The sequence below is a fragment of the Anopheles nili genome, chromosome 2, assembly GCF_943737925.1.
Source record: "Anopheles nili chromosome 2, idAnoNiliSN_F5_01, whole genome shotgun sequence".
Taxonomy (NCBI): Eukaryota; Metazoa; Arthropoda; class Insecta; order Diptera; family Culicidae; genus Anopheles; species Anopheles nili.
Window position 1 is genome coordinate 22,475,980 of NC_071291.1, and position 19,583 is coordinate 22,495,562.

General features: G+C 42.6%; 2 protein-coding genes across 2 annotated transcripts; one reads left to right on the plus strand and one right to left on the minus strand.

The window, feature by feature from the left end:
• LOC128720247 (pickpocket protein 28) lies at nt 1-2,553 on the plus strand. The gene is made up of 7 exons (XM_053813906.1): nt 1-58; nt 171-300; nt 510-819; nt 882-1,744; nt 1,832-1,923; nt 2,027-2,202; nt 2,296-2,553. The coding sequence occupies exons 1-7, from the start codon at nt 1-3 to the stop codon at nt 2,551-2,553; spliced, it is 1,887 nt and encodes a 628-aa protein (XP_053669881.1).
• Nucleotides 2,554-2,773: 220 nt separating this feature from the next.
• LOC128719994 (mitochondrial fission process protein 1) lies at nt 2,774-3,838 on the minus strand. Its single transcript, XM_053813640.1, has 4 exons — nt 3,787-3,838; nt 3,552-3,679; nt 3,364-3,473; nt 2,774-3,286 (listed from the first exon to the last, which is right to left on the minus strand). Exons 1-4 carry the CDS (start codon nt 3,836-3,838, stop codon nt 3,118-3,120), a joined length of 459 nt encoding a protein of 152 aa, XP_053669615.1. The 3' UTR covers nt 2,774-3,117.
• Between the last annotated feature and the right edge of the window lie 15,745 nt (nt 3,839-19,583).

Below are 19,583 nucleotides of genomic sequence, written 5' to 3' on the forward strand. Positions count from 1 at the left end.
ATGGGGCCTGTTTTCCCAGTGCAAAAATCTCGTTTGCAGCAAGTGGCATTTGGAAAGGGTAAGTTGTTTAAATTTAGATACTAAATACTATATAGGTTAACAGTAGTGCCTAAAAAAGACAATAAGGAAGCGTATGGGTTTAGAAACCACAAAAACGTGCTGTTTTACAGAGTCACGCAACAAAGCAGCAGTTCAAAGGGACCGAGTAACATTCACCGAAAATCTCCGTGAATATTGTCTCAACACCACAATTCACGGGTTGAAGTATATCGGAACGGTATCGCTAACCTTGTGCGAAAGGTAGGACATGGTATTTATGGATCGCATTTATTTAATGAAAATGAACCAGTTCAAACGAACGATGGGCATGTTATCAGTTCTTATTATTTCCAGTTCAGTTTACAGCAGCAATCCTCTGTAAATGAAACACCTTCATGGAATTATTGAGACAAATAATCATATGCCGCTCTTATATCTAACTACAATTTGAGGGGTGATTTTCGTTATAGGGCATACTTCTTTGTAACGTTCCTGGTCGTAACCGCTTGCTCAATTTACTTCATATCAAATGTGTACATCAAGTGGCAATCATCTCCAATTATCATTGGACTTAACCCGATCGCAACCCACATTAAGAACATACCCTTTCCGGCGGTCACTATCTGCAATATGAACCAGGTGCGACGAGAGGCCGCAGAACGCATCGAGGAACACACGCTAGAGCAAACGGTCCTCCAAAGCATCTGCTCCATCGATGGTGACTTCAATGTAACCCAGTACGAAGGCAAGTGGTCTGCAGTGAAAAAACTTCTGCTGAGCGTGAGTAAGGGAAACCTTGTGGCCGTTGCTTGTGGAGGGTAACTCTTTTCCAAACCTTGCAGGCGACACAGCCGTGCTCGGGAATGTTGAAGGCCTGCAGATACGCGAAGCAACCGGAAAAATGTACAGAAATCTTCCAGTCCGTGTTTACCGACGAAGGTCTTTGCTGTTCGTTCAACACCCTCGACTCGGTGCACATGTTCAGGAACGCTGATGCACCAAACGTGTTTCCAACGGAGACAAGCGATGGTATCGGAAGATTTCGACCGATCCTGTGGACGCCGGAAGGCGGCTATGCCGGACATCCTACAAACGCTACATTCCCACGCGTCATTGCCGGAACAGGCGTCGCGATGGGGCTAGCTATCGTGCTCGATGCGAACGTGAGCGATTACTTCTGTTCATCCACCTCGTCAACAGGCTTCAAGATCATCTTCCACAGCCCCACTGAGACGCCCAAGATCACCGACTACGCACAGTACATACCGGTGGGGTCGGAAAACCGAGTCATCATCACACCCAAGATAACCGACGCGGCCAGCCAGATACGAAAAGTGGCTTTAGCTCAGCGTCAGTGTGTCTTCGCGAATGAGGCAAACCTGTCCTACTACAGTGTCTACTCTCGCAACAACTGTGAGCTGGAATGTGAAGCAAAGCTAATCTTGGAGAACTGCGGTTGCGTTTTGTACTACTTGCCGAAGCTGTACGAAGACACAAAAATCTGCAGCCGTGCTAATGCGCGCTGCTACGAGCAGATTCGCAATTCGATAGCATTGACTGCCAACACAAGCCTGTCGTGTACGTGTTTACCCGGCTGCTTCGAAATCAGTTACATTCCAGACGTGACGACGGCTGAATTGCAAGTGGGTCAGTTTGGTATCCGAGAGAGCTTGCTAAACAACGTAAAGGACGAGCAATATGCCAGGCAAGTACTATCAAGGGAATGAATGACCGAAAATACTGAAAGAACTGAATACTGAAGAATTTTAATCCCATTACAACCTACTTCCAGCAAAAATTTGGCGCTAATCTACGTGTTCGTGAAGGACACTTACTATCGTAGCTTTACAAAAGGCGAGCTGGTGGGATTCACCGATTTTCTCTGTAACATCAACTTGAACCATACAGTTTCCACGATGAATTTTAAAAAGCACCTCGTGTTAATTTTTGTTCATTTCTCCATTCTTTTTTGTCTGGATCAATAAAGCAAACGTCGGTGGATTACTAGGACTATTTCTGGGATTTTCAATTATCTCGCTCATCGAAGTGATCTACTTCATAACGTTACGGCCCTACTGTGCACAACGCAAGCACAATCACACTCTGCCACTACATAACTCAGAGACCAGTAACGCAAATACTTTTCGAAAGGATTTACTATGGGTAAGAATATGTTGCCATAAGCTGTTTGCCATCATAGAGGTTGGTTATGATCTGAATTTTATATTACACATATTTATGGTCTCATACTCCCAGTTTGGTTCCAAACCACCTGCAACAACTGTTCAATTCTTCAGTCGTGTGAAAGAGCACGAATATACCGACAGCGATCAGCTTAAGATTGGCCGTAATGCAATGGTAACTGAGTTAACTGTTAAACTTAAAACCCTTGTTCAATATCGACTGCAACAGGCTAGCGGATGGGTGCGTAACACGTTTCGCTCGCGGAGGAACCAACTCGGTCGTGGCTTCGGACAGGAGCAGGCTAGAACATCCTACCCATTCTACGAGTAATAACAATATTCGGGAACCGCTTTATGGAAGATACCCGACACAACAGAGCTAAAAATCTTTAACGATCTGTTTCAGGCAAGACATTGGCTATGTTTTATTGTGTGGCTGTTAAGAAGCCCTGTTTAGCACCACGTGTTTGACATGCTTCCTTCTCACACACTGTCTATGTTGTATTTTTGTCGTTCACTAGTTCTAGTAGTAGTCTCCACATAACGATCCCCGACAAACGGTAAACTTGGAATATCACAGTTAAGTGTGTAATATGAGTGTAACAAACGTTATTTTATCGTAGCTCTGTATATCGTTAAAGTTTAAAGCATACTTCTAGTAGGCAGTAAATCTCCTTTCTATTTGTATTACATTTCATGAAGGGCCATAGATGGCCAGAAATAGCTTCCCGTACTTGCCTCAATGCTCCTAAACACCTAAAGCTAAATTAATTGAGCGAAATCTGTGCTTCCCATTGTCCTGTTGTTTAGTTTGGCTAGCGTCCATCACCATCATCTTTGCGTACTGCATTCGAGACAGCGACGTCACCAGAGCGACCACCCAAAAACTGGGCTATTATTTGACGTACTTTCGATAGCTGTTGTCCATCGCGTAATCTACCGCACTATCGATCGGATGGATAATGAACGGAATAGCCAGCAGACCGAGCATCGTTGGGCCCCACTTGGCTACCGGTCCTTTGACCTTGTTGGCCTTTAAGGCAGCCTTCGATAGCCAACAGATTCTGCGAAAAAACAAAGAGACAAAAGCACCCAAAAATAATGTTATACCTGCTCGTCATAGAAAAAGGTTGATTGTTACCGATTGATAGTGAAGCCTGGTATAATGACGGAGGCAAACATTTGCCATAGAAGAGTGTCCCCAGAAGCGATGGCAGCTCCACGAAATCCTCCTCCAAGGATTTCCGGTTTCTGCAAAAATGTGTCATCATAAAATACCGAATAAAGTCATATACTTTAACTGTAATAAATGTTAGAAAAAGCACTTACGTCGTACTGCTTTTTGGATTTATCCGCCGTATCTGCCAGAACGTAACTTATCGCTACAGCATAGCTAGCATGCACGAAGATCTTTTTTATAACCGGTCGAAAGGCCTCGCCAATTTCATTCGCATATCCTTGTGATGGAAAAGTCGGTGAGGGTAATCAGGTTAATGATGTAATGCGATCGATTTGATTGATCACACGTGAATTTCATTGCAGCAGTATGACAATGCAATCCTACCTAGATAGCGCACCGGAGTGTCGCGATAGAGATCCTTTTCGGTGATTGCCATCCTTCTAAATAACGATGTGTTAACGAAATTTCGACGTATAATCACAAAATAACAAGATCCCCACACAATTATCTTCTTATCACGTCGGTGATAATCACTACACAATAGATGCGAACCAGTCACTTCTGGGAAGGTGCGAATAGCACGAGAGATTTGCTAGCTATGAAGCTTTGTTTACATAACATTAAAACCGCACGTGATAAAAAAGCCGCGAGATATGCAACGACTTGTTTATCATCTCTGTCTTACATTCTGTCAATTAGGGTATATCCAAAAAAGAGAAACACTCAGGGAACGCAAATTTTTCGTGACGTATTTTTTTAATAGAGTATTCAATTAATTCACATTCTTGAAAGCAGTCACATTTTACGTTAGACTTGAGAACAATAATGTTTTCCATAACATTTGTACCAAAACAATGGCACAATTCCGTATTTATGCTGTCAAATGTCACAACAATCACGTCAACATCGTATCCGAATTTACAGATGGTAAATTAAATGGAGATACATTAAAGAGGAAAAGTATTCAACTTCGATGCGGCTAATGTAAAGAAGCTCTCTTCACTTATCAACAATTTTTCACTGATTACTCAATAAGGAACAATTTAAAAACTGTGTAAACTAATGTACTACCTAAAATATACAATACCATACTTGTTTGCAAAAACACGTTGTAGCACGATATAGAAGACTTTTATTGATGGTTAACAAAACTGTTTAAATAAACCTTAAGTATTGCTATTTGAAATCGTCCATAGTTTAACAACAATTATTGAGCTATCAGCTGAGCCGACTGTCATGACATACGTCAAACTGCGACAGCCACGCTTTCCCGCAGGCCAGCCCAGTATTCTATGCAATGAGAGCCTGAGCGTGTGTGTGACCCTACATTGTTTTGCATCGCAGTTCACCACTACCTATGCGCTTGCGAAGCAGAAAAAATTCCTCGCTGGCATTTTCTACTGAAATGACGCGTTTGTACGCTACCTTCATCACAACCGATCGAAGTGGCTAGCTTGGTGTTTTGAGAAACGTCGCGACGCGAGTAACCAAAATGTGGTGAAAATCAAATCCGTTGCAGTCCGTACCGTGTGTGTGATCATCCGTTTTCGGTAATTCAGTTCGTTTTCTGGTGGCCATTTGTGTGACAAGAGGCCTCTCAACTTCATTGCAGCCGTGTTGGGGCAAGTGGCTCCTGTATTTCTTTCGATGCAGCTGGCGCTGTGAGCTGATTGCATAAAGAGTGTAAGCCAGTTTTCCTCATTTTTCTTCTTGTGGAAAGCACACTTATGTGTGCACATCATCGCGACCGAGGAAGGCCACCCAGTGAAATCGTGACTTCCTTTTCTCACTCGCGCGCACCAGAAGGCCGTAGTTCGATGGGGATACCCTCTCGCTTGCGCTCACTTCCGCTGGTTCCACTGTGTGGTGCACAAAGTCAAAAGTTCAATGCGATTCTTTGCGTGTTTTTCTTTTGTTTGCTCTGCCGTCCATCGCGTCGCCAAGTGTGACTAAATAACGGATTAACATTCTTCAGGGATACCGTGGAAATGTTAGAAATGGTGTTCGTTGGGCGTATAATATTTTTCCACAATTATTGAATCTCGGGTAGATGGAAAATGAGGTATGCAAATGGTGTACGAGTGCGCTAGTGTATTTGTGCGCGGTGAACGAACTGACACAGTGTATGCGTGTTTAGTACAATCATCCGCCTATCCGACCGTGTGTATGCCGTGCTCCTGAAAAAAGTGTGTTTTCATATCATTCATGATGTTCAAATAGCAATTTAATGTCTTTTCTTTTGTTGTGATCTAACAGCAACATCTAATAATGCTCAATGCATGTACAGATGTAATTTGTCATTATTTAGTCTCCAAACTCTCATAGAATTGAGAAGAAAAAAATAAAATAAAAAAACAAAGTTGAAATTTTGAAATCATGCGTTTAGAAGGACGTCTCAAGGTGTCGTTTTGGATTTGTCAATGAAAATGAAGCAAAACGGTGGAAAAACAAGAAGAGCACATTTCTTATTACCCTAAGTCGTCTCTTTTGGTAGATACAGTATTACGTGCGTGGTAAAATTGAATTATCACTGGCATTACAGCTGGTTTCGCTCGCCCTGGTGAATTCATTTCGTCAAAGACTTTATTTTTCATACATTCCTTGCTAATGAACAAACCAATGGATCCTTTGTTTTCATTCTCGATTGGTCACCTCCTCTCACAAGAGGAAACCCCACCACTACACCGGTAGCATCGAAACCAACACAGCGCTTTTGTTTGGGGAAAGGAAAAAATGCACCGCACTGTATTATTGCTTTTCTTGTGGATCAGTTGCATTTTTGAATACGTTAGATCTTTGTTTTCCGTGCGGCAACGCTTTAGCTTGTGGGAATAAACGGTGGAGGCAAAAGCTGCAGAATGTGAATGCAAAACAACAAACAGGGAAAATTACTCGCCGTAAGGAATTATTTTGATTTAACATTCGCTCTATTGTTCCTACGAGAGTGACAAGGCGCGGAAAGAAAAACAAAGTAGTGCGATGCGGTGCGAAAGAGACAGGGTGCGTTTGTTTATTTCTTCGCCTCGGCGGTGGACGTCGTTGAGTTGTCATGTATTTGCGTTACGTGCACTTTTTTTCGCGTTACAATTTTCAGCTGGCGCACCGTGCACGGTGTGCGTATTTTCCGCGAAAATATCATCTGTGCTCCTGGTGGTGAGCGAAGCGAGACAATACTTGCACTTGCACCGTACCCACCCCGCGGCATGCAGCCATCAACACCTGACGGAACACATACTCGCACGACTACAAAGTGTGGTGCCCTTCGTGAAAACCCCCTTCCCTTGTGTTCTTTTGCGTCGTCTTTCGTTTGTTTTATTGACGACCAGGAGTTAAGAGTGGGGAGTCGGTTTCCATGTGTTTCCACCCCCTCTATCCTCCCTGTTAGGCGCTTGATAGGGTGGCCGTCAAATGTTTATTTTCTCAGCCGCCACTAGTGTGCGTGCTGGCGGCTGGGGAGGCTTTTTCATGGCGCCCGCAATGGAAAAGGTGAACAAAATAAGATAACCTTTTTGCGAAGCGCGAACGCCTGATAAATGAATCGAATGCAGCTAGAAACGCGCGTTCAAAGGGCGAAACTGTGTGGGTGCCCATTAATTGTATGTACGGTTTGAAGGGCCTTCCTTGATTTGCAAGTGAATTTGCAGCGGTGAGAGACGGATTTGCCCCATTCGCCCGTTGACGTTTCAGAGGTCAATGTTTTGGATCGGGGGTTTGTTTATTCCGACGGTGTAGTATCGCGGTGAGAGGACAAACGTGGCGGACGGATTTGTTTGCTTTGGTGTGTGTGCGTGTTTATGTGCGCGCACGTAAAATCGTTATCTTCTCTTACGCATGCATGCACTACTAGCAACGACCTTGGTTTGCAACCAAAAGCAACGTAAAACGAACGAGGAATGGCGGTTCGCGTTGTGGGTGAGAGGATTGAACGAACCTAGCGAACATGGCGTGGTAGATTCCGACTACCTTTTCTCGTTTCTCAAACCTAAATACGTTTCAAAGCTTCCACCAGCATATGTGTGGTTGTTGATGGTAGTCCTTTGCGGGGTCCTTCGCTTACGTTTCTATAAACGCATTCATCTTTCGAGTCACTTCAAATTCTCGGAACGATAGCTGTAAATGGGTGAGATAAGCGTTTGAAAAGTTGAAACGAACAAAGCAACCGAACCGTCGTGCTGTTTTTAGTGGTAAGATACGAAAAATGAGTAAAATACAAAACCACATGGACAAAGGAAGCATGTAGCAATTAAACGATAACGATAACATAAAAACAAAAAACCACTACAGCGAGAAAGTTTGAATGGAGGCGTGCCCACATTTATTTTAACCTCAAGTTTATGATTGGGATGATTGCATCGTGGTAAGGACGAACAAGCACAGAATTATCAGTCCACGAAGAAAAAAGATGAATAGGCGAAAAGTGGTCTTTCTCACTGCAACAGCTGCATCCATGCAACACGTGTGATGTGAGAAATGTAAGCAAAAGAGAAGGAATTACATTTTCAAATTTTGCGCACGAACTGCTGACGAAGTGTAGCCCAATGTTTCGTTTTCTTTCTTTAACAATTTGTTGCTTGTGGGTAAGGATCTAGGATGCATCCTACGTAGCTAAAAAATCTACATTCGTCTTATGAGATTTTGATGGTCGAGATTGTTTGGTTCATAATTTAATTTACGTACGCATGAATCTCAAAATGTGTGTCTGTTTCGTTTTATGATCTGTTTTGTTTCATCTTATCTATAATATCGTTTTTATTTTTTTCTCTTGTTCCAACGTTCTTGTGTCTCAAAATTCACCGGATGTTTTGTCGCAAGATTGGTGCATTTGGAGCGCCACTGTAGACCCTTGAAGATCAGATAAGGACACACTGTGTGTTATAAAACACACTGTTTAAGAAGCCCCAATGCGTGCCATGGGTAGTTTGAATAGTAATTTATACAAATTGATAAATGCCAAATCACACATTATGTAACTCTCATCGAGTTTGCAAAAGTAAAAAAATGCTCTCAAGGATTACGTGGCGAGTGGCGTGTGGAAGTGTGTATGCTGGCACAATTAAGGACAACACGACTTGACTGTCAGAACGACAATGTCACGATCTGTCTCGATGGAGGACGTTGATATTACATGAAAGATAGTGCTGTTTCGAGCTCAAGTTTTTCTCGTGTACTTCTTTTTGCAGTTGCAATGTGTCGCTGTTTGCATAGTTCTTATTCTAGATGGCTATCTTTTGATCATTCCTGCAAGAATTAGGATTAATTATTAAACTTTTTCATAAAGTAATTAGGTTTGCTTAGTCGCGGTATTTAGTGCAATGATTCACATGGTTTCTATCACGTCACTTGGTGAACCTAAAACTACTCTTTGTGCCGTCGACGAAAGCGATTGTGAAAATCTAGGGTGTTGCGCATCGTGTGTGCTTCACATTTTTCCTTCAACCCACGTCTGTCTATTTAAGTGTTTGTGTGGGATGTGAGTTTCCACGGTTTCCCAACGGTTGCACACATTTGCCCACGGATGCAATGTCATTCCTAGCATTGTTTGTACGCAGTGTTCCTATAATCTGTTCGTATTTATACAGTACTAGTAGTGTTCATTTTTTAAATTTAACAAAGAGAGACATTCTTTATATGCAATTTTGTTGTTGTTGAAACTATTGCAAGTAGGTAGCTCTGCTGTATTACGTCACGTGAAAGGTTCATTACCTTGCACCTTTATGGCTATCATTGACCAAAACCATATTTGACTAAACAGTGTGTTCTGATCTATCTATGGTGACCAATTGGTAAAAATGAGAAAAGGAAATAGTGACTCTTGTGAACCGCAATAAAACGTAGCCTGTACAAATCAGGTCGGGGCATCTGCAATTCACATTCAAACTTTCTTTTTTTTATTTTAAAACCTGCTCTTGTCCCTGCCCCCATAGTAGCTCTGTTTGCATGGAAAAATATACTATCCGCGTTTTAAAACGGGTCGCGGCGGCTGCAAGCTGTCAAGCATCAATTGACAAATGTCAAAATATCGTGCACGGTTTAACGCAAGTACACAAATACATTGCTGCACTACTGCACGTGTGCATTGCTGCACTACTCACCACACATTGACAGCATCCTTACACGAACGCGAATCCTTACACCACTTGTTAATCGGTGCAGTGATTATAAGTAATCTTAAAGAAAGACTGCCCAAGAAAGGCTACTAGGTGAAAACATAGGAGTAATTATAATTACGAATTCCTTTTGAGAAATGTTAAAATGCGTTATAATGTGATCAAGAAAATAGTGAAACATATTCGTAAAATAATATTGCTATTTTTTTAAGCATCCCTTTGATGATAAATTAAAAGTGTAATCCTTTTTAGAGGTTCCCTTTGTCCTGTTTAGTGAACCAAATTTTATGCAATATATGCGAAGTGTTTGCTACTGCCCTTCAACACATGTGTGCTTGTGTTAATTTGAGCGTTGAATGAAGAAAGTGAAATGTGAATGTTGAATGAAGAAAGTGAAATAAAAGAATACAATTCAAGTCAGTATGAAAACACGACTTTAAACCGTTCAAAGAAATACAACCGTTAAAAAAAACTTTCAGTCCGAATCGTCCAGACGTTTTATAGCATATTCTGCGAAGGATTTAGATAACAGGCAGCCAGATTTAAGGGCACAGAGCCTACAAAACAGTGGTAATGTTTCAGTTAAGATAGAAGACGAAAGACAAGTGGTGAAGATATGCTAAGCGATGCTCAGAGAATTGTTGCGGGTGATTTCTAGCTGCTGTTACACGTTGAAGCTTTGTCACAGAAGAAACTACTGCTATTGACAAAGGTAAGTCAAATCGTTTAAGAGGAACTGTGAATTGAGAACTGTGAAAAGCCATACATTTAATAACACTTGTGGGATTGAATTTCATGTAGTGTAAGAAGCCAAAATATGTTATAACATTTTGATAGTACGACGGACAGAGTAATTACGATTCAGTATATCATGGATCGTAAACGTAGTAGTCAACCTCTATTCGCGAGTATTATAATTGTATGATTTCCGGAAAAATCACTATAATCTCACTCCACTCTGAGGTATTTATAATTATCCCGGAACACGTGCCTCGCCAGGTTCTCTCTGACAGGCCGCCCGTTTGTTTCCCATCAGGGAGAACCGATTAAAATCGAATCAACCAATTAACGAGGCATTCTTTCGCGGACAGTCGCTCCTCTCGGTCGCTTTTTTTAGCTGGAATTCAATCAAATTCCCATGCCGAACGTCCGCGCAATTCTATTTTTCTATTCAATGTATTTCGGTCGATGCGAATTAGTTTTGCAAGCAAAACGAGAACGATTAATATCCAACGATAGAAAAAAACCTGCGGAGATAGGAAATAGGCGCCGATCATTGGCTAAAACGCGTTCTATTTCATCTATCCGCTCATCAGTTCCGGCAACCCGCAAGGAGGAAACAAGAATAGTCGAAACTTTTTCATGCGTTTCCATTGCAAAGGGGCTTGCCTTCCTTTGCCAAAAAAAACCTCCGTCACGCGATGTGGTTTGATGTGCGATTTTTTTATTCTCTGGCTCTTTTGCCATTTCGAAGGTCAACGTTGTCTTGGTTCGGATACTTCAAAGGGTGCGTATAGACACACTCGAGTCCGTCCATTCGCATCGAGTGTCTCACGTGGTGGTTGTTGAGGCCGCGAAATGATTGCATGATCGAGTAAGGGCCGATGGTTGCTTGCTTTGGAAGTTTACGAGTTTGATACCCTAGGAACTCAGTCTATAATTGGATATTATTATATGACTTATTTCTGCAATTGAATTTTCTTTGATTATGATAACCAAACACCAAAATCTGTTCATCGAGCAGATCCTCTATTACAGCATGACGATCTGATTCATTGGCCTTTTAATTAAGCTGTATCTTATGTTCCAACGAATCTCCTATACCATTCGAACCACTTTTATTGGACAGACACATTTGATTGATGTTTCAATGATCGTATCAGGAATCGAACAGCCAGACGATGGGTCCAGATAACATTACGGATTTCCATTTCCATCTGCCAACAGTTTGGTCTTGGCCATGTTTGTCACACAATTTCATAATAATGTCCTTTTTCGGGACACAGGCAAAATACCCAGACGGCTGGTTTCACATCGGTTTGCTGTCATCGGTGAGTGGGGTGCGTATATAAAAGCTGCTCTTAACCGGGGCTGTGCACTCTTCTTTGGAGGAATTTTCTCCTTAAATGGTAGCTTTCCACGGCGTCCGGGGAGACAAACTCGAGGTAGCGTCGCATTGCACCAAAGGCGAGTCTAAACGCAGGATAACGTCTGCCGGCACACTAACATTCCTTTCTAGCCAATTTATTTCGAGCTTTTCTTCGAGACTTGCTTGCTTAAAATAATAACAATAACATCATACATCTTTTTTCTCGCTCCAAAACAACCATTAAGGAAACGAACGAAAGCCAGTTTTTTCTCGTATTGAATCACTTTTGATGCCACCATTTTTATATTTATGCTTGAAATTGGAGCAACGAAAACAGTTGAAGGTAAAGCCCCGGGTCCTCGAACCATCGCCAGAGGGTTGCGCTCTGCCCTCCGTATGTCTGGTTTCAGCGGAAGTTTCCAGCCCTACGGTGTACAGTTTTTCCTTCCACGCGGAAGACTCGAGAATGTTTTTGGTTTCGTTTCATTTTCAGTCTGGTGACCTCAATATAACTGCTCGAGGGAAAGACCATGCGGCCTTGCCGACGTGGAAAATGGTACACTACACAGCGCCCGGTCTGGGATTTATTTCCCTACCTACTCCAGACACCAGCAGGCTGAGTCGGAAGTCAATTTACCGACAGTGTTGTTAGCAGCGTCTTGCACGTTGTGCTCCAGTTCGCCTCATTTCAACACCATCTCGTCCCTGTAACCACCCTCACAGGAGACATTTCTGGCTTTGTTGCTCCCAGTGGACGACGACTTCATGCGAAGGTCCCAAAGGCATACGTTGCGTGGCGTTACACAAACCTTGCGGCATAGCATGGTTAGTATTTCCTTACCATTTTGCCATTCGTGCACAAAGACACACGCGCGAAGGTCTGGAGTATCGGAATAGTTTATCAAATAACGCCGTTGCGTGTTGAATTGTTAATGTTACGACGGTCAATGGGCCATCGTCGTCGGACCTGCCTTGGCGTTTGATTGGATCAACCGTGGTGCATTGTACATAGAGGGAACTTTAAGTACACCTAACACGTTGCTCCTAGTCAGGTCAGCCTTCAGATGGGGGGCTAAGGTGCCACGAAAGAGTGTATTAATTGCTATCGTGGCAGCTACAGGCTGTTGATAATGTTCTATATTTTATTAGATTTCTATGAAAATTTGAAGGGTCCTTTGAACGTACGACAATTGCGATGGTACACTATTACACGATGGGCTGCAGTCCTGCACGTTTAAGGTGCTTGTTTTTATGTGGTTGAAGTGGTAGATTCCATTGCTAATTATCATGCTTGAATAAATTTCTACTGTACAAATATACAAGTTTATTTTCTGGGTGCACGGATAATTTGTTTTCTGCATTAAGTTAATTTGTAAAATTTCCTTAACCGCTTCTGAAGAAATGTTAAACAGTGGAATCAATGAACGGCCGTTTCCTAGCTGACGTGTGGCAATCTAAAGAAACTTAACCGCTATTTATCAGTACACCGTGAACGTACCAGTGTCACGTGAATCGTATATGCACTTGTAATCAGTCTGTTTACTTCAGAATCCGCATCCATCGTGTACCGGTGGGTAGCTGCCACACCGGTTCCGGGACGAAATGATCGATCGAACCCGACTTCTTATCTTGCGGGAGTTCATCGACATGTTCAGCGATCGTACTGGCATGCTGATAGTGCATCATTTAAAGTGGTGATTACAAATACAGGTCGGCAATAGCAATGGTGCAATTGTTTTTTTTTCAATTTATGATCCTCCTATGGTCACTTTCAAGTTTTGCAAAAGCTGTTATTATTATTAGTAATTAATTTTAACCAGTTTTTGTGTATATTGTTAACATGAAACTTAGAGACGAGCCGGTCTTGCAAAAATGCATGTACTATTTTTAATTTGTTTAAAAAAAAAAGTTGTCCTATAAGCGCAGTTGCGTTAAGGGTGAGATGTGAAAGAAGAAAAATCATATAAATGATTATTAGCCGTACTTTCATTCAACCCCCTTTGCCTTTAAATAATCATGTCTTCCTATAGTTTTTTAAACATCGGAAATAGTAATTTATACATTATCAACTTGGTCATATGTTCTGGTGCAGAATATATTCGTCATATCTAACAATATAACAGCTACAGTTGCCTATTTTTAAAGACAAAATGCTGCAAGCTCATCTTACAGCAGCTTTGTGGTTGCCATATTGAGTGTGGAATGGCAAATAATTAGGTCATGGGAAGCAGACACAAAACCACAGCTGGTGCACTCTTACAAGAACCTCGCGTCAGCGCTTCAAGACTTTCGCTCTCGCGGTGCGCCGTAATGCACATGCATACGAAGTGTAGTGAGCTCCAAGCGGCTGATGCAAGGCAGATATAATAGCTACGGCAAGTAAGCTGACGCTGTCTTGCACAGAAAGAATATGGACGAGCTGTGGCGGGGTTCTGGAACAACATTTCCTTTTTACTCGGAAGCGTAGGAAACGGAAGCGGAGATGATTTACTGTATATCTTCAACAAATGCAGGCCTTTTCTAGCGAAGGCACTCCATTCGAAGTGTCCCACGTTCCAGTCCCGGGCCTTCGTTTATTTGTTTAACCGCTCGTTTGTCGGGAAAGTTTTCTTTATTTTATGATTTTTTTTATTCTAAATTAAATAACTCTGGGGTTTTTTTGAAATATGCTTGAATTTATCGTTTCAATCACTATTCTGGCATTCCACGTTGTTTAAAGTTTAAGCAAAATGTTTTAGAGAAGGTGTATCAATTGTCCTAAAGTTTAAGGTGAGATAAAATTCAAGATTAATAAAATTATTTAGCTTAATTCAAGCAAAGATGGTTATCCTTGAGAGGCGTAATTATATTTGCCTTTTGTGTTTTCTTCTGAAGAAACTCTGGGCTCATTTCGTCGCTGAATCGTGAAAATCAGATAAATAAATTAAATGTCATTCAGCGTGACGCTAGCGAATCAAATTACGGGTTGCGGCTTAGTTTCCTTATATATTTTAAAAGCTTTCCAATGTTACTTAAAATTCGTTTCAATCTGATCGAATACAATTTCAGCCTCTAAATTTTCCAATTCACTTTATAATTACATAGATTAGACTATATTGAAGTTGAAAAGCCATTGTTTCAACAAAATAGATAACTAATAAAAGTTGATAAGAATTAATTACATATACTATTTTGTCATTGTTTACTTACAAAATCAACCGAATCAACCCGAAACAGTTATACAAATCTCAATACAGCCGGGCCGTCCTCAAATAAATAATAATAATAATACTTACAAAATCAGCTAAGATTAACTTTCGTTTTTAATCTACGCTCGCTTAGAGCACTAGCAAATTGTAAGCGATATGACTTATAGTCGTCATAAACCTCACGCCATAAGCTCACTACAATGTTTCCTTCAGCAAGCGTATACGACATTTTAACGTTAACGATTGTGTCAGATGATAAGAAAATGGTGCACACTGCACTCATGTGATGAAATGGTGCACACTGCACTGATCTAGTGCAAGAAGTTTGTTCATTTTTTTTCTGCAAGACCGCATATGCATCATGAAATCAATTTAAGCATTTGCATTTCTCTTGATTTTGATTGCGCTTTTTCTTTTGTAGTTTTCAACGGCTATTTTTATATGACCTATCATTTCACCACAAACAAAAACTAATACTAGTTTCAGGTCTACTTACTTTCTTTTCCCCCAAAACTTATCGTTTCTTCGCCAATCTTAAAGAAGAGTTTTATGAATGAACGCCTGTGTACTCACCGCCACGTGGCTTCATCGTCTACACGGCCAGTTACCAAGCCGTGAGTTATGTACGTGATTTTTTCTCTTGCTTTCACCTTAAGCGAAAGTCTCTCGCAGACGTCTTTCCTTGCGTCTACCAATCGCTCGCCACGTCCCATCCAACCACTTTCGAAGGGTGATCGTGCGATGACGGCATCTGCAGTGCGTCTGCAGCTCGACGTGGCTCTACCGATGCAGCTCTCGAATGCAGCCACTGCGTGCCCGTGCTAGCCATGTCTGCAGTCGCTCGAAAGTGGGGGAAAAAAACTGTACTCAAAACATGAACCATTCAACTCGCACCAACACGCCCCGCGTGGAAACTAACCCTTTGGCCACACCAACATCCACTACCATCCCAATAGCCCTTTGCATCGGTTCTCGGGGCAGGACGAATGCCTTTATCGAGGGAGGAGGGGCCAGAAGGCGCGCGTTGGTTTGATTGTGGATCTCTTTCAATCAACACCGGCACGAACAACGACATTGCTTTCTTCGCGTGCAGACTGGTTTGGGATTTTTCCCTTCCTTTTTTTGTTTTTGCTTGAACGGAGAGAGGGAGAGACCTTTCTCTGCGATGTTCGGGGGATGGAAAATGGAATTGCGAAAACTCGTTTTCCCGTGCGCACAGGGGATGCGTTTTGGTGCATGTGCTTGATCGCGACCCAACCGGAATGAGTTGAGTTCGCCAACTAATGTGCTCTCGTGAGGAATGTGTGGTTGGTTTGCACTCATGTGCGATTATTATCGACGATGTCGTTTGTGCCGTTTGCCAGAGGTTTTCTCTGAACGGGGTTTTTTACTGACCAAATCGGGTGATCGTTTAGGCATTTCATTTAGCTGCGGCGATTATTGCTGCTTTATCTCTATCTCTCTCTCTTCCATCTACATTCATGTGTTGCGGGAGTCGACTTCAAGAAAACGAAGCAGCTTTCTCATTGATCCACGAAAAAATCAAATTGTACAAACATCACCCTCACTGTCTCCTAGTCATATTGGCTTTTATCTTAAGTCCGGAAAGTATTCCGAAGAGATAATTTTTAAAAGCGATACATTTTCGGAATCGGCGGAAAAGATAGAAAATTGTCTAACACGAGAGAAAACGTGGAATGCGACGTCTCCGATCCGGAGTTCCAGTTCCGCTAGTTCGTGAAAGTCATCGTCGGCGAGCTCTCATTTCGCCCTATTCACATTCCCAAGTTCCGCATCTCACAGCAGTAGTTCCTTTCATTGGTGCGTGCCTTCTCCGAGAAGGAAACTTCCTCCAAACGTGTCACTTAGAAACGTGCCACCGTTCATCGACCCATGAGCTACGATTTTTCTCGCTAGCGCCTCCCAATCTGCGGGGGCTAATTTCTGCACACGTACCTTCCTTTTTTGCAGTCATTTCCAATTTTTTTCCACCTCCAAAGTGGATGCCCTCGTGGAAAAGACCCCAAACACACACACACACACACCAGAGGGTAACGTCGTGTTGGTGACTTGGCCCCCGGGGCCAAAAGTGCACGGCCGTGACCAAACAAGGGTCGAGAAGCGTGCTGCTAAACACCCTACAACTCTACTGGAGATTGCTGACGAGATCTGGTCGGCGAAACCCCTCGCCAGGGAATCGGGTCGGGTGTGTGTCGCAAGGCCGTCTCGAAGTAGAAGACATCACGGTTCGTTGTTCGTGTGTGTGTCGCCACCCACGGTCCCCACCCCCAGTGGGCTTCTCCTTGCCGGCGATCGTAAATGTGAGACCTCGTCTCGGCGATCGGTCGCGTTGTCTGGAGTGTTGTCCATTTGGGGTTCGCCTGCCGGATATTGCCGGTTCGATTTGCAGTGCACTCCTCGCGGTGTCCACGTGTGCTTAAATGGTTGCGTTTTTTTTTTGTGAAATTCCTCCCTCGAAAGAGTGTCCTTGAGGTTGGGCTGAATAGACAACGATTTGGAGTTGCTGAGACGATTTGGAAGTGATGTTTAGTGCGAAAAGTGCGTATAGTGCATCCGTTCATTGAACGAAATATGCCATAAGGTGCATCGATGCCGGATCTCGTACTCATGAACGCCGTCGAAAGGTGAAAGGAGAAAATTTCATGAAAGTGCTCGCTTTGGTCCAACATTAGGGCTCTGCACGAATTAAACTTGCAAGTGTTCACGAATTTCGCTCACGTGCTGTGGCAGCAGGACTTTCGCTAGATTTGTGTCCGCGATTATAGCGAAGAGAAAGGATCAACCGGGAAGTGAGATGTGTTGGTGATTTGGAAAGAGCTGTTATGATCGTACGTCAGGATTCTTCAGCCAGCTTCCGGCAAGGATCGGAGCTTGGTGACGAGTGGGATCTGATGCAGCTCACTCATACATCAGCGCCTTACGTCGAACCTCTTAACCATGAGTTAGTGTTTTGCCAGGAAAGGCACAAGGTAACATCAGCAACGCCATTGTCTTATCGAAGTCTAGCTTTGTGCATTTATCATGGTGCATTTTTATCGGTGAAATGTCAAATTCCACAAAACTTGCCCTGTGTGCTGTACGTTAGTGGGTGGAAATAAGCAGATGGGGTTTTCTCGACGGGCCAGATAAGCGTACACGCATACTGTCGAAGGGTGCATCCACTGCACATGCATTATCTGGAAGGCGATTGCATGTACTCGTTTTTCCAAGAACTCTTCGCAAACAATGCCTGGCTAGGCTCGTATGTGTTGCGTATGAGAGTCTGATAATATTCGTTTTTTGGGGAATTTACCTTTCGATGGTGTTTCCATCGATAAGGATATACGATTGGTATTTCTCGATAAGTGCATACTCAGTGTGTGAATGCTATTTGTTCTAAATATCTTCGGGGCTTTTAAAGGTGCATTATGGAATCAGTCGTTCAAAGAGTTGTTAAAGCTCACGGTCCTCTAGTAGGCGTTGTTGTCTATTTTGCCTTAAAAGAGAATTGAGAGGATCTTTAGCTACAAGACACTCCAGGTTAATGTTCTGTGTTGTTCAAGAAGTGTTTTTTTAATTTGAAACAACACATAGCAAACAATAATTGCAATGACATTCTGGTCCTTCACAAAATGGTTAACGTTGGTACGTGGAAATAATAGTCACTTTTGCGCGTAAAACGTCTAGAATTATTATGGTAATTGGTGATCACTATCAACGCTGCAGACATTACACGTTTTCGAATCCTAAACCGCGTAATAACACCATAAGGTACTTGTTGATGTTATGTTCGCGGTCCCCAAAGTATAGAACTTTATGCTACCAGATAGATTTAATTGAAGAATAGATCTGGTTTAAACCAGCTCCTAATCGTTCCCGTAGTTCCTAAACAATACCGGTCTGTAGGTTGTGGAGATTAGGACGCTTTAACTCCGGCGCCCAAGCGTCAGCCCTTGTGTGTCTCGTGACGAATGAATAGTTAAACAAGTGCACTTTTATAACCCTCTGCCAACCAGCACTCTTATCTTCTTGCGGGCTCGTGAGTGTGCTTGTTTCCAATAACAATAAAAACGGTGCCGAAATTTAACTGTATCACATCCGCGGCGATTACAGCGCTTTTTTTACGAATGGAATAAGTGCAAATGGTTTAATGTCTCAGCCGGGTACCACAACAAAACATAATCGAGTTCCTTATCGCTCCCGCTTATAAATACCCACCGGGACCAGACAAGTAGAGCAAAAATTTGCCCCACCCGCTGACACCAAGTGGTTGATAAGATGCTTGTGGACCTGTGGAAGAAACGGGGAACGGACACCATGAGGATTAGGAATAACAAATTGGTAAGGAAATCGTGCCCGAAACAAAGTGGAACCGAAAACATGGACTTTGTGTACTCATCCCGTTCGCGAAACATAATTGCGCAGCTTCACTATGTCCTTGATCTTGGCAGCGCTCGTTTCGTTCAAAATCCTTAAGCATGGCTTCCCGATACGGTCAGTTCTGTTTCGGGCGCCAGTAGCAATATTCAATGAGTGTATCCGAGCGTACTACGAACGTCAAAGGCTCGCCGCAATTAGCGGAAGCTAAGTAATTGGTTTGTATTTACGCATTTGGAATATTTGTTAGTGTTTTTTTTTTTGTGTCGGCATGATTGCTATCTCTCGTGGAAAGACGAGCACTTCCAGTCGAACAGTGACTAGTACGGGAATATGAAACCGAGTTTTGTTCCATTTAAATTTGTTCGATATACCTCTAAAATGTATTGTGTTACGAAGGTTGTATACGATCAGATCCAT

Excerpts from the sequence above, each read along its gene's own strand:
- LOC128720247 (XM_053813906.1), top strand. The coding sequence starts at position 1 with ATGGGGCCTGTTTTCCCAGTGCAAAAATCTCGTTTGCAGCAAGTGGCA. Across the intron at positions 820-881 it reads TGAAAAAACTTCTGCTGAGC|GCGACACAGCCGTGCTCGGG; the intron begins GTGAGTAAGGGA and ends CAAACCTTGCAG. Across the intron at positions 1,924-2,026 it reads GGGATTCACCGATTTTCTCT|CAAACGTCGGTGGATTACTA; the intron begins GTAACATCAACT and ends GGATCAATAAAG.
- LOC128719994 (XM_053813640.1), bottom strand. The coding sequence starts at position 3,838 with ATGGCAATCACCGAAAAGGATCTCTATCGCGACACTCCGGTGCGCTAT. Across the intron at positions 3,680-3,786 it reads CACTCCGGTGCGCTATCTAG|GATATGCGAATGAAATTGGC; the intron begins GTAGGATTGCAT and ends TTCCATCACAAG. Across the intron at positions 3,287-3,363 it reads CCAGGCTTCACTATCAATCG|AATCTGTTGGCTATCGAAGG; the intron begins GTAACAATCAAC and ends GTTTTTTCGCAG.